Here is a 14,784-nt window from a genome sequence, read left to right as displayed (position 1 = left end):
TGTACTTAGTCTCTATTTTGAATAATATATTTCAAAGATATACTGAGGTAACATAGAAGAATCCCCTGTTGTCAGGGAATATACAACAAAGAAAAAACTATTAGATCTTTAACTCACTCAAATAATTTTGATGGTTTTAAAAAATAGTATGTGTTCCTCTGTGAAGTGTTTGTAGTAGGCATTTCCTGAAGTTAAAAGGACATTTTCACATAACCATTTTCACTGAAATAAAACATAAGATTTTATAGCTTCAACTTTGCTAACTACAGTTCAAAGAGAGGAAATAAATAGTAGGTGCACATATAACACTTTGATCTCAAGAACCTATGTCACTTGAAGTTCTGAGTCCATGTGAAGATGGTGGTACTTTCATACTTACAAACTAAATAAATGGGTACAACTTTTGCTCAGTTTGGGATTCCCCCACATTATGCTTTGCTTTTTTCTACCAATTAATGCTATTTCCCATAGTTCCTCAGCATAAAGTTTTGAATAGTTATGATAGAATTAAGTATTATAACAGAAAACACTGCTATTTTCACAGTTTTTATCTTTGGTAGTAACTGGAAGAATTATTCTGATTCAGGCCACAGCATCACTGTCTACATGTAGGTCCCAGTCTCTAAATAAGCTATGGTGCATAAATACTTGTGAATCCTTATAACACAAATATTGAATACCACAGATAACACATCTATGTCTTTATTATGACCATCCAGCCTTATTTATCATTACAAGTACAATCAATTAAGTCTTTAATACTTTGTCCTGAATCCAGGATATCCTCGGGATCTTTCAGGAACTAACTATGCAAGGACCCACAATGCTGCAGCATGGGTCTGAACATGTTGATTATCTAGGGACTTGGACTAGAGTGATGGATGAGAACAAACACTTACTCATAAGGCAGCTTCTTCAATGTTCAGAGAGCCATCACCACCAGGAGTACCATGCAGCAGCTTTGAAATGAATTTATAGTAACACTGCCTCTTCCTTACACTCTTTTCTGCTGATATTTAACACCTGTTTTTGTGTCTCTTTGATTTGAGAGGCTTGAAAGACATTTCTGAGTTCTCACATGATAGCCCCAGCATATAAGAAAGATTCACTCAGCACAGTTTTATTGGATGTTAGTAGAGAATAGCAGTTCCTCTCTACTTAAAACAACAAGTGATTAATTTGTTTGCAGGGTATCTGGAATCTGAATTCTGACTACATCTTCTTTAATGATATGTGAAAATAAGAAGGGAATTCCAGAAACATTCAACTTTCCTTTATCAATGGGGCTTAGACTGCATTAAGTAATAAATTATTTTGTTTTTGGATCATAACTTCCTATGAAAGTATGTGTTTATAGTACAGTAGTAAGCACTTCATCCTTCTAAAAGTATTCAAAAACTTCTAAGGAAACTCTAACTCACACATATTGAGTAAATACCTATACACCTTGAGATTTGTGTGTGTTCCTACTCTGTTGCTTAATTAATACTTCCTTTGGGTTTTTTAGACTTCAAAAAGATAGCATTTTAAGGAGCTAATAGTTCAGGAATAATGGCCTCACAGAACTTTCAAAATAACTATCCAAATCTAGGATCTAGAACTTTTTAATTGAAATTGACATGTGAAAAGGATTTGTCAGGTATAGTTAAGTTATGAGTTTGAGATGGTATGAACATTCTGAAATATATGGGTGAGATCAATATAATCACATGGGTTTTTCTAGTAGGGAGAGAGGGATTTCAGCTATGCAGACGGTTTGTTACAGTGGAAAAGAGAATTGTGGGGGATAGTGCAAAATTAACTTGAAAAATTAAGATATTTCTCCTGTATCACAGAATCACAGACACCTGACTCCAATATATTGTTTCTGGTCCTGGACTGAAATAGAGTACAGTGCTAGAGGGTACATGAAGTAGAGAAGTTTTGTTCAAAGAATAAAAGAAATATAGAGTGACCTATAGTACTATAGGCCAAGTGCTAAGGACAAACATAAACAAACAAAACAAAACAAAAAATATTCCCTCCAGAGACACTCTGCAGTTATTTCTGTTCATAACTAATCAGTCTCTTTATTTTTTCTACTTCCTAATGTTTTCTAATGGTATACAAAAGTACTAAGGATTGAGATTTCAATGTAGGAACTTGGGAAAACACTATAGATGATACTATAAGACTACTTCTCTAGCCCCCAATTGCTTATAATCATCTTAAAATGAAAAATTCATTGAGTCAATTTATGACTCTTAGTCCTTACAAAAGCTGAATTTTTAAAAGGAAAGTCAAACTCCCCCCTTGGAAAACATAAGAAAATATTTTATCAATAAGATCATGTAAAATCTGCACAAAGAGAAGCTGATTGTTTAATGAAATGTTGATATGGTGGAATTCATAACACTTATTGAGGAAAACATTCTGTGTGAATCTAATCTGTGCTACATATAAAGATCATGTCTCAAAAAGGAAAGAAAGCAAAAAGGCAGAAAATAAGCTTCCAACTGACAATGGAACATGGTAAAGATTCTAATTTCCTAAAGAACATATAAAAAAATTCTCAAGCAACAAGTGAATGAAAGTAATACCATAATCAAAGAGTGTAAAGAATAAATCACATGTCACCATATCTATTGTGCAGAACACTAGCCAGTTTTCATTACATCACACAAACTTGATCATAAATCTGTGATTTTTGCCCTCTCTATGTGTTTTCTGTCTTTGGTTACCTTCATATTCTGATTACACTTTCAATCAAATTCAATGACCTTGGAATCTCTTTCTTCCTAGAAAATCTGTTGTATTTTTTTTACTTCTGTATCAGAAATCTGTCCATTGCCTTCAGAAACTAGCTATAGGGATTTCAAAGATGTCATATACTATATAAACTCAGTGACATTACAGTGATATCTTGGAGGAGACCTTCTTGACCTCAAAACGGTTGCATTCTCCATTTCTCCAACATAAGTATCAAATGGCAATGACTCTGTAGTTGCACAAAGCTCCAGACCCAGTGACAGTCAGGAGGCAAGAGAGTGAGGGAACTAGAGAGAGAGGACACAATAAACTGTCAGGTTATAAAGTCTAACTCAATCATCTTCCTTCAGAACCCACATACTCCAAAAGCAGTATCAGCTGAGCATCATTTAAACATTAAGCAGTAGACAATAGGACCAGACTACTGTAACTGATTTTCTGCATGTTTTTTATAATTGGATAATATATTTATTTAGATTTCAAGTGTTATCCCCTTTCCTGGTTTTTCTGCTGCAAATCCCCTATCCCATCTCTCCTTACCATGCTTCTATGATTGTGCTCCCCAACCCACCCAACCACTCCTGCTTCACTGCTCTAACATTCCTCTACACTGGGATATCAGGTCTTCACAGGACCAATGTACTCCCTTCCCATTTATGCCAGATAAGTCTCCCCTTCGGCTCCTACATTCTTTCCACTAACTCTCCCATTGGGGTCTCTGTGTTCAGTCTGATGGCTGGGTATATCTGGTTTGGTCAGGATCTGGCAAAGCCTCTCAGGAGACACTTCATCAAGCACTTCTTGGCATGTGCAATAGTGTCTGGGTTTGGTGTCTGCACGTGGGATGGATCCACAGGTGGGACAATCTCTGAATGGCCTTTCCTTCAGTCTCTGTTCCACTCTTTGTCCCTGTATTTCATTTAGACTGGAGCAATTCTAGGCTAACATTTTGGAGATGCATGGGTAGGCCCATCCTACAACCAGGGGGCCATGCCTAGCTTCTGGATATGATCACCACATGATCTCCCTCCCCTTTGTGGGATATTTTAGCTACTTTCATCCCTGTGGGGTCCTGGGAGGCTCTTGCTTTCCTGGCATTTGGGACTTTATCTTTGCTACCCTCAGCTGCACATCCCCCATTACAACAAACTTCTGTTCAATTTCCTGGCCGTCTGTGTGTATCTCCTACATCTTCTCCCTTACCTGATTCTTCCCCTCTTTTCCCTCCCCTAGTTCTCTTCCTTCCAAGTCTCACCTACTGTTTACATCCCTAGATTATTTGTTATTCCTTCTAAGTAGTACTGAAGCATACATGCTTTGGTCTTTCTTGCTCTTCAGCTTCATGTGGTCCATGAGTTGAATCATGGTGTTCCATATACTTTGCCTAATATCCATTTATCAGTGAGTATATATTATGTACATACTCAGTCTTTTTTGACTAAGTTACCTCACTAAGGATATTTTCTAGATCTATGCATTTGCCTGCAAATTTCACAAAGTCATTGTTTTTAGTAGCTGAGTAGTATACCATTGTGTAAATGTACCATATTTTCTGTTCTTTCCAGTTCCTGGCTATTACAAATATGGCTGCTCTGAATGCTTTGGAGGATGTGTATTTATTACATTTTGGAGCATCTTGTGGGTATATCCTCAGGAGAATATCTGGGTCCTCAGATAATACTATGTCCAATTTTCTGAGGGACCGCCAAACTGATTTCCAGAGTGGTTGTACCAGTTTGCAATCCCACCAGCAATGAAGGAGTGTTCCTCTTTCTCCACATCCTTGCTAGCATCTGCTGTCATCTGAATTTTTTATTCTAGCCATTCTGACTGGTGTGAGGTGGAATCTCAGGGTCGTTTTGATTTGCATTTCCCTGATGATCAAGGTTGTTGAACATTTCTTTACGTGCTTCTTTGCCATTTGCATTTCCTCAGTTGAGAATTCTGTTTAGCTCTGTTCTCTATTTTTTAAATAGGCTTATTTGGTTCTCTGGAGTATAACTTTTTGAGTTCTTTGTATATATTAGATATAAGCCCTCTATCAGATATAGCCTTAATAAAGATCTTTTCCGAATCCATTGTTTGTCATTTTGTCCTATTGAAAGTGTCCTCTGCCAAAGCCTGACAAATACAGAAGTGGAGGCTCACAACAAACCAATGTACTGAATGTGGTGTCCCCAAATAAGGAGCTAGAGAAAGGATCCAAGGAGCTGTAGGGGTTTGCAGCCCCATAGGAGGAACAACAATATGAACCACCCAGTACCTCCACAGCTCCCAGGGACTAAACCACCAACCAAAGATTACTCATGGAGGGACCCATGGCTCCAGTAGCACAAGTAGCAGAGGATGGCCTTATCAGACAACAAAGAGAGAAGAGGCCTTTGGTCCTATGGAGGTTCAATGCCCCAGTGTAGGGGAATTTCAGGACAGGTAAACCATGAGTTGTTGGGTTGGTGAGCAGGGGGAGAGGGTATGGGATATGAGTTTTCAAGGGGAAACAAGGAAATGGGATAACATTTAAGTATTAATAAGAACATACTTATAAAAATATTTAAATCTGTTTTTTAAAGACAAGGTGTACAGGATCTACAACTGGGTAAAAGTGTGATCTCATTTTTTCATTTCTCTCTAGACATTTCCATTACCATTTCAACTTTCAGGTGGTGTTTCCAAACTTCCATACTCTGTTGCAAATTACTGAATTAGAATACAACTTTCTGGGAAAAAATGTCATGTTTTAACATTGTAGGCAAATAGGTTGCCAGTGGAACAAGTAATAGTTGTATTTGCACAAAATATTTTCATTTTATTATAGATTTGAATTTTTTGAGCTACATTCAATAATTGAAAATGAAAATGAGGATCCTGTCTGGCCTGTAGTACTGTCCAACTCAGAACCATTTCTCCATCACAGGTAGAATAAATTTGCCACAGTGTGATATGATGGGTCATAAAGTAGGCACTCTTGGCAGCTAAGACAGGATCATTTCTACCTCCATCTACACCTAGGAGGGACAGTGGATTCACAGCCTTCTCTGTCACTTTCTTGCAAACAGAGAGCTTGTCTCCAGGGAGTGCTCTGACCCAGGGACTCAGGTGTGATCACCATTTTCTCTCCAGTGACTTTCAAAGGAGGAACCAGCTGAGAAGCACAGACCTCAGAAGTGGCAGGTCAGCTGAGATAGGATTCTTTTTAACTCTGTCTAAACCTAGGAGGGACAGCATATCTACAACATTCTCTGTACCTTTTCCCCAAGTAGAGAGCTTGTCTCCAGAGTGTGCGCTGACCATGGGACTCAGGAGAGATGGCTGATCCACAGCCCTCTGAGTATGGGTCTTACCAGAGGAGAACTGATCTCCAAGAAGTGCTGACAGAGGCTTAAAGACCCACAAGAAGAACAAGCTCCATCCAGAGAGAGCAAGAACATCTAAAACCAGAAATCAACAGATGGCGAAAGAAAAACACAAGAATCTTACCAACAGAAACCAAGACTACTTAACAACATCAGAACCTACTACTACTACTCCCACCAAATCAAGTCCTGGATTCCCAAAAACACTGGAAAAGCAAGATTTGGTTCTAAAATCGCAACTCATGATGGTGAAAGATCGGAATACACAAAGTACAATCCACAAACAACAAGAAACTCAATAAAAAGAAAGATCAAAGTATGGATACTTTATTCCTTCTTAAAAGGGGGAACAAAGTGCCCATGGAAGGGGTTGTAGAGACAAATTATTAACCAGAGACTGAAGAAAGGACAATCCAGAGACTGCTCCATCTGAGAATCCTTCCCATATTCAATCATCAAATCCAGACACTATTGTGAATGCCAGCAAGTGCTGATGACAGGAGCCTGATATAGCTGTCTCCTGAGATGCTCTGACAGTGCCTGACTAGTACAGAAGTAGAGGCTCACAGCCATCCATTGGATTGAGCACAGAGTCCTCAGTGAAGGAGCTAGAGAAAGGACCCAAGGAGCTGAAGGGCTTGCAGCATCTTAGGATGAACAACAATATGAACTAACTAGTACTCAGAACTCTCAGGGGCTAAACCACCAACCAACAAGTACACATGGTGGGACTAATGGCTCCAGCAGCATATGTATAGCAGTGGATGGCCAAGTCAGTCATCAATGGGAGTAGAGGCCCTTGGCCCTGTGAAGGTTCTATGCCCCAGTATAGAGGAATGCTGGGGCCAGCAAACTGGTGAGGGTGGGGTGGTAAGGAGGGGAAGGGGGGAGGGAACAGGAGGTTTGTTTTTGTTTTTTTATTTTATTTTATTTTATTTGGAGGGAAATATGGGGAAGGAGATATTATATAACGTAAATAAAGAAAACATCTAATAAAAAGAAAAGAATGAGGGCATCATAAGCTCTGCATGCTAATGGATTGGACTAAAAAATATCATCCTGAGTGATGTAACTCGGACTAAAAGAAACATACATAGTATGTACTCAATAATAAGTGAATATTAGCCAAAAGAGTACAGATCCACAAAACTCCAAAAGAATAAGAAGCCATTGGGCCCAAGCAAGGATGCCTCTATCCCACTTGAGATGGAGAAGAAAGCAATCATTGGTGGCAGATGGAGGGAGAAATCTGGGTAAGAGATCTTAGGTAGAAAGGAAAAGTGGAACATGAGCAGGTATTGGGGGGAACAGGACTGAAGCCCTGAGGGGCAGCAGAAAGAATACAAAAAGGCAACCTCTGGAGGTAGGAGGTATAGGGACCCTCTAAGGATGTACTGGAGACCTGGGAGGTGAGAGACTGTCAAGACTCAGCAGGAGAGACCTTAGATGAAATGCCCTACAGTGGGAAGAGGAAACTCCTGGAGTTCATCTCCAGTAGAAAGACAGCATCAAGTGGAGAGGTAGGACAGCTATCCAACAGTCAACAACTCTGACTTAGAATAGTTCCTGGCCAAAAGAACAAAAATGAAGAAGAGACTGGGCGGGGAAAGGATATCCTGCCCAAATTGGGACCCAGCTTAAGGAGAGGCCCCAAGGCCTGACACTATTACTGATGCTATGGTGTACTTACAGACAGGAGCCTAGCATTGCTGCCCTCCAAGAGGTTCAACAAGCAGATGACTGAGACAGAAGTAGATATTTACAACCAACCAATGATCTGATGTAAGGGACCCATGTGGTTGAATTAAGGAAATGCTGGAAGAAGTTGAGGAGGATGGTGACTACATTGGAAGACCAGCAGTCTAAGCCAACCCAAACACCCTGAGATCTCTCAGATGCTGATCCACCAACCAGTCAGCATACACAAGCTGGTATGAGGCTGCCAACACATACAGCAGAGGACTGCTTGGTCTGGCCTCAGTGAGAGATGATGCACCTAACTCTATATAGACTTGAGGTTGCACGGAATGTGGAGGCCTGGCAGGGTATAGACAGATGTGATGATGGGGGCACATCCTATTGAGACTGGGGAGGAGGGATGGGATAAGGAACTGTTGGAGGGTGAAATAGGAGGGTGATAACAACTGGACTGTGGAAAAGATTATAGATAATAACAAAAAAGTAATATGGATATGGATAATTATAATAAAAGTTTTTTGGTTTTGGGTTTTGATTTTTTTTAACCATGTTTAACCTGGAACCGTGAGCATATTAGAAAACTATGCCCATGACAAAATGTTATGATCTGTATTTCCTAAAACCATGAGTATTTTTGAATCTATATAAATAAAGAAATTTTCTGACTGTTAGTCGATTAGAGTTGCAAAGCATTCCTGTCATGGGGTTTATCACATCTCTCCCCTTGCCTGTTCCTTACATCCATGCTGGAACCCACTAAGGGGACCAGCCCACAGCAATTATGCCAGAAACACCAGGATTATCATAAAGACTTAAGAAACATTAAAAAGGAAGTAAAAGTAAATCTCTAAAGGAATATAATGAATTTCTTGTCACAATATCCCTTAGAAAATAAAATATACACGTTTATTTTAAAATGTGTGAGATCAGTACCATACTTGATGAGGAGCCTTGGAGTCTGGGATGGTTCTTGTTGATATCAGTGCATATGTATGGCACTGTCCTCATAGAATGGCAGTTGATGGTGACACTCTTCCCTGGTATCATACACAAGATATCTGGAGACTGGATCATTAAAATGTCACTTCTGGAGGATGAAACCATATGAAAAGTAAATTACAACATGGATGTGTACATGAAGCACATCCCTAGCCACTGAGGAAGAGCAAAGGCAGATAATATTATAATGTTCTAAGCATCAGGGAGAATAGTCAAAAGAGGTACTTGTGAAAATTATGGAAATTTCAAATTGTTTTAGCTATTGATAAAGTACAGCAGGCTCCTTGGTCTCTACTCTGAACATAGTAAGTCTCTCTTACTGGTCACCTGATAAAGTCTTGTGACATGATAAAGTCTGTGGATGCTTTTCTAGATACAGGGTTAACAGAAAGCACAATCGAATACAGTTGTTTGCTTTGCTGAATACATGTGAAAATAACAATATGTCATAGGTTTGTTTTCAACTCACAGGTATATTGACTGCCTTACTAAATAATGCCTGAAAGGTTATTAATTGTCTGAACATGAAGCATCAGTCCTTGTAACACTACAGTAATATCATTACTTAGAAACATTAATTGGATACATGAAACCAGAAATTCCAATAATTTGCATCTATGATATTGCATTTTCCAGAGTATAAAGTAGATGTTTTATAACATTTATCTGTCTCCCCACTGGGGAAGAATTTTAGAGCACTATACATCAAAATGCCTCTTTATTACCATTAATATGAAAACCAAGTTTTGCATTTCCATGTCTGACCACTGAGAATTAAGCAGATGATGGGTAAGAATTTCTGAAGTGTTCAAACTAAACCCTCTATCCCTCATACACGGCATCATTTGATCTGTCATTAAGAGCAATGCGATTAGTCAGCCTGAATCAGAAGAGGACACATCATCATGAGAGTGATTCAAAAGTATTAAAGCTTCCCCTAGTGCCATAACCCAAGCTAAAACGTATTTCTTACATTTGGAGAATTTATGGACTTTGTAAAAAATCTTTAATACAGAGTCACATCACAGGACATTAATATTCTAGAACAATTGTATGTTATCATCTCCAACCACAAATACTGTTCTTCACTACTCAAATACGTTTCCCAGATCATGAGGTCCTGCTAGACATATGTGTGACATCTTACGAATATGTGTCTAATTTTCCACACTAGAAATTCAGACTTGACAAGGTTTACAGTTCACTGGGGCACAACAGTTTTAAGTGGTAGTTCTAGCATTGACCATAACAGATAAAGCTCTTTTAAGATCTGTCTAATAAAGTGAAGAGAATTCATATTTTTACCAAAATGTGAATTTTATTTTGTTGTAAATTCAAATTTAAATCAATGTCTCAATTATCCATCTCAAGTTTAATGTTTAAAAATTATGTCAAAAGGAGGACGAGGTGGCCGAGTGGTTAAGGCAATGGACAGCTAATCCATTGTACTCTGCATGTGTGGGTTTGAATCCCATCCTTGTCAGGTCCTAAGATGGCTTATATATTGCCATGCCATGGTGGTGCACACCTTTAATCCCAGTACTTGGGAGGCAGAGGTAAGCAGATTTCTGAGTTCGAGGCCAGCCTGGTCTACAGAGTGAACAGCCAGAGCTATACAGAGAAACCTTGTCTCAAAAAAAAGTCAACTGTTGAAATACATAAAGAATCAAGGTGTCCTTCCACAGCGTAATACATAAAGAGTACATTATTTGAATATAAGATAAACTATTTTCAACATTAATTCTAAAATGAATTGTGACATTAGAAAATAAAAGAAGACATAATATTAATTGTAATAGAATTGTTACACATATATATAAATGAACACACACACACATATATATATATTATATTCATATATATAATACATGAAAAAATTCAAGTCCTGTTTATGCAGCTGTTTCTAGGAAAGATTATTTCATAGTTGACTTCCTGATAGTATAGCTTATATTTTCTCTACACCTTCTTTTGTAAGGCTGAATCATAGATAGAGAAGTTATAGTATAGGTCTGTCAACTGAGGCAGAGAATACATACATATATATATATATATATATATATATATATATGCAACACATTTACGCAAATAATAATAACAAACAATAATAATGAGGAAGAGGAAGATATGGCTATCAAATTATTCTGAATGATGAAAAATTATAGCAAAATATTGACACAGATGCTTGGGTGTTTTATTTTCTGTTTAAATATTTTCCAAGAAGAATATTTGGGGACATAGTCTGCTCTTGAGTTTATGCTGCTGCCACTACAGGTCATATTTTACTGTCTAATTCATTTAAATATAATGCTTTGTGTTGTTCCAAACTCAGGGGGCTGGGGCTGGTGGCCTGCCTGGCTGAGGCTCCCTCTCTCCCTGGAGGCAGAGGGCCTGCTCCTGAGGCCCAGGTCTCTCTCTCTCCCCTGGGACTGACCTGTTTGCTACATGGTGCCTTAATTAAAAAGGAGGCAATGTCTGAATGAGTTATTTTATTGTAGGAAGGATAGAATATGGTGGTTGTGTAGAGAGAAGGAAAGGAGAGGAAGGAGAGAGAGATAAAAAGGAGAGGAAGAAAGCAAGAGAAGAGAACAAAGAGCAGAGAGGAGAGTGAGAGCAAGAGAGCAAGAGCGGAGAGAAGTAAGAGAACAAGAAAGTGAGGGAAAGAGAGTAAGGATGGGGCAAACCACCCCTTTTATTGTATGGGGCATGGCATGCCTGGCTTGTGGTCAGATGACTGTGTGTAAGGTTCAGCTAGAATGCTGGGAGTTTGAGCATTGTCTGCCTGATAGAGCACACATCTCCGATAGAGGAAGCTGTGAGGGGTCTGGGCTGAAATCTGAGCCATTGATCTCAGGAGCTTATCACCAATCTCCTACCATTCCTTGTGAACAAATTACTTTGCTCAGTGGATCTCCGGGTTTCTGAGGTGGCTGCTCTACTGGACTTCAGCTTTCAGGACGGCCCACTGCTCCACAGCTTTGTATGAACTCTATTCCTGCTTTGGTTGTTTGGGATTTTGAGACCCTAACTGTAGAATGTATGTCTGTAGAATGTATGTAAAAGTAGGCAATGAGGAGGGATACTAGTGGGTAAAGGTTTGCATAGGGAAATGGCAGGGAATAAGAATGAAAAGGGTGTTGAAATGTAAACAAACGTAAGAGTGTATACCAAAAACAAGACAGAAACATGTTATGTTATAATTCTAGGATGAATAATGCTCCTCTAGAAGTGACAGGTTCCTAGTGTCATGTATAGGAATCATCCTTATAACAGAGGCCCCCAAATCACAAAACAATACAGGCTATTGTCACGTTTTTTTTTTTAAGATTTATTTTATTTATATTATGTATATGAGTACACTGTAGCTGTAGAGATGGCCTTGAGCCATCATGTGTGTGGCTGCTGGGAATTGAACTCAGGAATTCTGCCGGCCCCACTCACTCCAGCATAATTCACTGTAACTATCTTCAGACGCACCAGAAGAGGGCATCAGATCTATTGATAACTAGAAAGAGGTTACAAATCCCTATTGCTAAAGACACTGTGGATTTTAGTTGAATAACATAGAGAATAATGAAATGAGAGTAAAAGTCTACTGCAGGATATCTAAATTTCACAGTTCTAGAAGATGTCCTTCAAACTCCCAGTGGGTTAAGAAAGCTACCATACATTTTGCTCAGCTGTGGACTTCATATCTGGCAATAATGTCCATCTGTTTAGCAGGAGGATAACTGTGGCAGTGATCCCTATCATAGGGTTAACCTTAAATTTTCTTGTTACATCTGTGACAGACTGAAAAAGTATGTCAGAAAAGAAACACTTTATGGATAAAAACATTTGGTGAGAGTTACAGAATCAATGGGCATACTTCATGCAAATTGAAAACAAATTGAGGATAATAAACATATACAATGGAATTTAAATCAAAAGCTTAAAATGTGGCAAATGAAGCAATTATTAGTAAGGACACAATTTAACAAAGGAATACATCTTAGTTTCCTGTCTCCTTTACCAGATAACATTGAATAACAAAGAAAGACAAGGCCTATAGGAACAGAATGGGTATACACTCAGCTTTATCACCATCAGTGCTGACTGCTGGTAGGCCACCTGTTCACTATTCTCCTGAGACAGAAGCAATATTGTTGTTATTGTAGCCAATGAAGAAAAAATGAATTGCTAGTGAGCTGTAGCCAGGCTGTACTTGCACTCAGCTGCACCTCATAATCCACAGTTCCTCAGCCCTTCTCTCTCACACAGATAAGTAACTTATTTGACAGCTGGATTAACCCAAGCAAGGACATTTTTGTTAGGGTCTGCATCACTGTGGGAGGTGAATGTGTATGTTGTAAGCAGTAATAAATTCCCAAATCCTCAGGCTCCACTCTACTGATCTTGAGTGTGAAATCTGTCCCTGATCCACTGCCACTGAACCTGTCTGGGACCCCAGAAAATCGGTTGGAAACCCTGTAGATCAGGAGCTGTGGAGACTGGCCTGGCTTCTGCAGGTACCAATCCAAATAGGTGTTTCCATTACTGTGTACAATGCTCTGACTAGATCTGCAAGAGATAGAGGCTTGATCTCCAAGACTGACAGGCAGGGAGAGTGGAGTTTGGGTCATTACAACATCACTGCTGGAAGCTGGAATAAAGAAAGAGAAGTACAGAATCATGCACAAACTTCATGATGTTTGAAATACCTACAATTCTTTATATATTAAAATTCCTGTCCTAACCAAACAAGTGAAATGGCAGCACCAAGGTGCTTCTATACAGAATTTAGACCATCTCAGCCATCTATGTCATAATTTTCATTTTAGCACAGGCTCTCTCTCTTCTGGAATGTCCCTCTCACAAATATACACCCAACAGGCCCCATCCTGGAAGATAATACCTGCCTACTCATACATTGCACAACACATAAAGTGAGCAGTGTGACCCAGTCCATGTGCCCCCTTCCATTCTCCTTTCTCACTTCCCTCTGTCCTCACCAGGAATCCAGAACAACAGCACCAACAGCCTACCAGGCAACTTCATTTTGAGGAGGAAGCCTGAGAAGACTTTTCAGTCACAGCAAGAATTCAACTGACTTATTTATCTGAAACTGGCAGGGGTGGTTCCTCCCCAAGGGAACAATATGCAAAATCCTGGGATGGTGTTGCAATACAGATAGAGGGAAGTACCCTGACAGCTTCTCATGTTTCCAAAAATAACAATTCCTCTTCTATATTGCAGAGCACACTAGTGCTCACAGATAAGCACTGGATAAACTAGGAATGATAATTACATAGGGTATCTCCTCAATGGAGGATATATATACCTAATTTTTTAACCTAGAATACTGGGAATGGATGTTGTTAGTAAACTGATGACCTCTTCTATCTATACAGCCTCATCCAGATTGCTCAAAATATCCCTTCATAGGCCTTCATTTGTAGTTTCATTTCTCAGTCAATTGAATCCACCTCTAGGGGAGCAGTCATATGTAATTTGCAAAAGAGATTCAATGTAATCATACCTTAGGTTTATTGTGCAAATGAAATTGAGATAAAAGTTTTTTGTTTCTGAATGTTATTCTGTACATAAATATGTCTAAATTATACTGCTCCAATGCCAGACTTTTGATATTTAAAATAGCATCAGCTAACTACTTCATTCTTACTTGAGTTTCCTTCTTGCCATACATGGTTGATTTCCCTGCCAGCCAAGGTACTTGCAGAGAATTCTCAAAGTCGGTACCAAACATGAGTGACACAACCCTTAGATACGATAATAAAATTCTCTTGAAATTGAAATTAGAGTTTCAGGAAAATTAGGCCTCTTGTACATAGAATTAGTACTATGAGACAGTAGAACTAATATGTGTTCTAATCAGTCCAATGAGACAAAGCATTCTGCACTATTGTTAGGATATTTGTTAAGAATTAGAGGGAGGGACTTTCCTTCATTCTCTATGCTACTCTTTACCTTCATCTTTCCTCCTTTGTGT

At 38.9% G+C, this 14,784-nt stretch overlaps 1 non-coding gene and 1 gene segment (V, D, J or C); one reads left to right on the top strand and one right to left on the bottom strand.

Moving 5' to 3' along the window:
* Window positions 1-10,199: 10,199 nt before the first annotated feature.
* Trnas-gcu lies at window positions 10,200-10,281 on the top strand. The gene has a single exon. It is a non-coding gene; the product is annotated as a tRNA-Ser (tRNA).
* A 2,752-nt stretch (window positions 10,282-13,033) lies between these two features.
* Window positions 13,034-13,918, bottom strand: LOC116099871. The segment is given in 2 exon segments: window positions 13,034-13,437; window positions 13,787-13,918. Coding segments are annotated over 2 exon segments (450 nt in total).
* Window positions 13,919-14,784: the final 866 nt, after the last annotated feature.

Source organism: Mastomys coucha, unplaced genomic scaffold, assembly GCF_008632895.1.
Source record: "Mastomys coucha isolate ucsf_1 unplaced genomic scaffold, UCSF_Mcou_1 pScaffold20, whole genome shotgun sequence".
Taxonomy (NCBI): Eukaryota; Metazoa; Chordata; class Mammalia; order Rodentia; family Muridae; genus Mastomys; species Mastomys coucha.
This window is presented reverse-complemented; position numbering and strand designations above follow the sequence as displayed.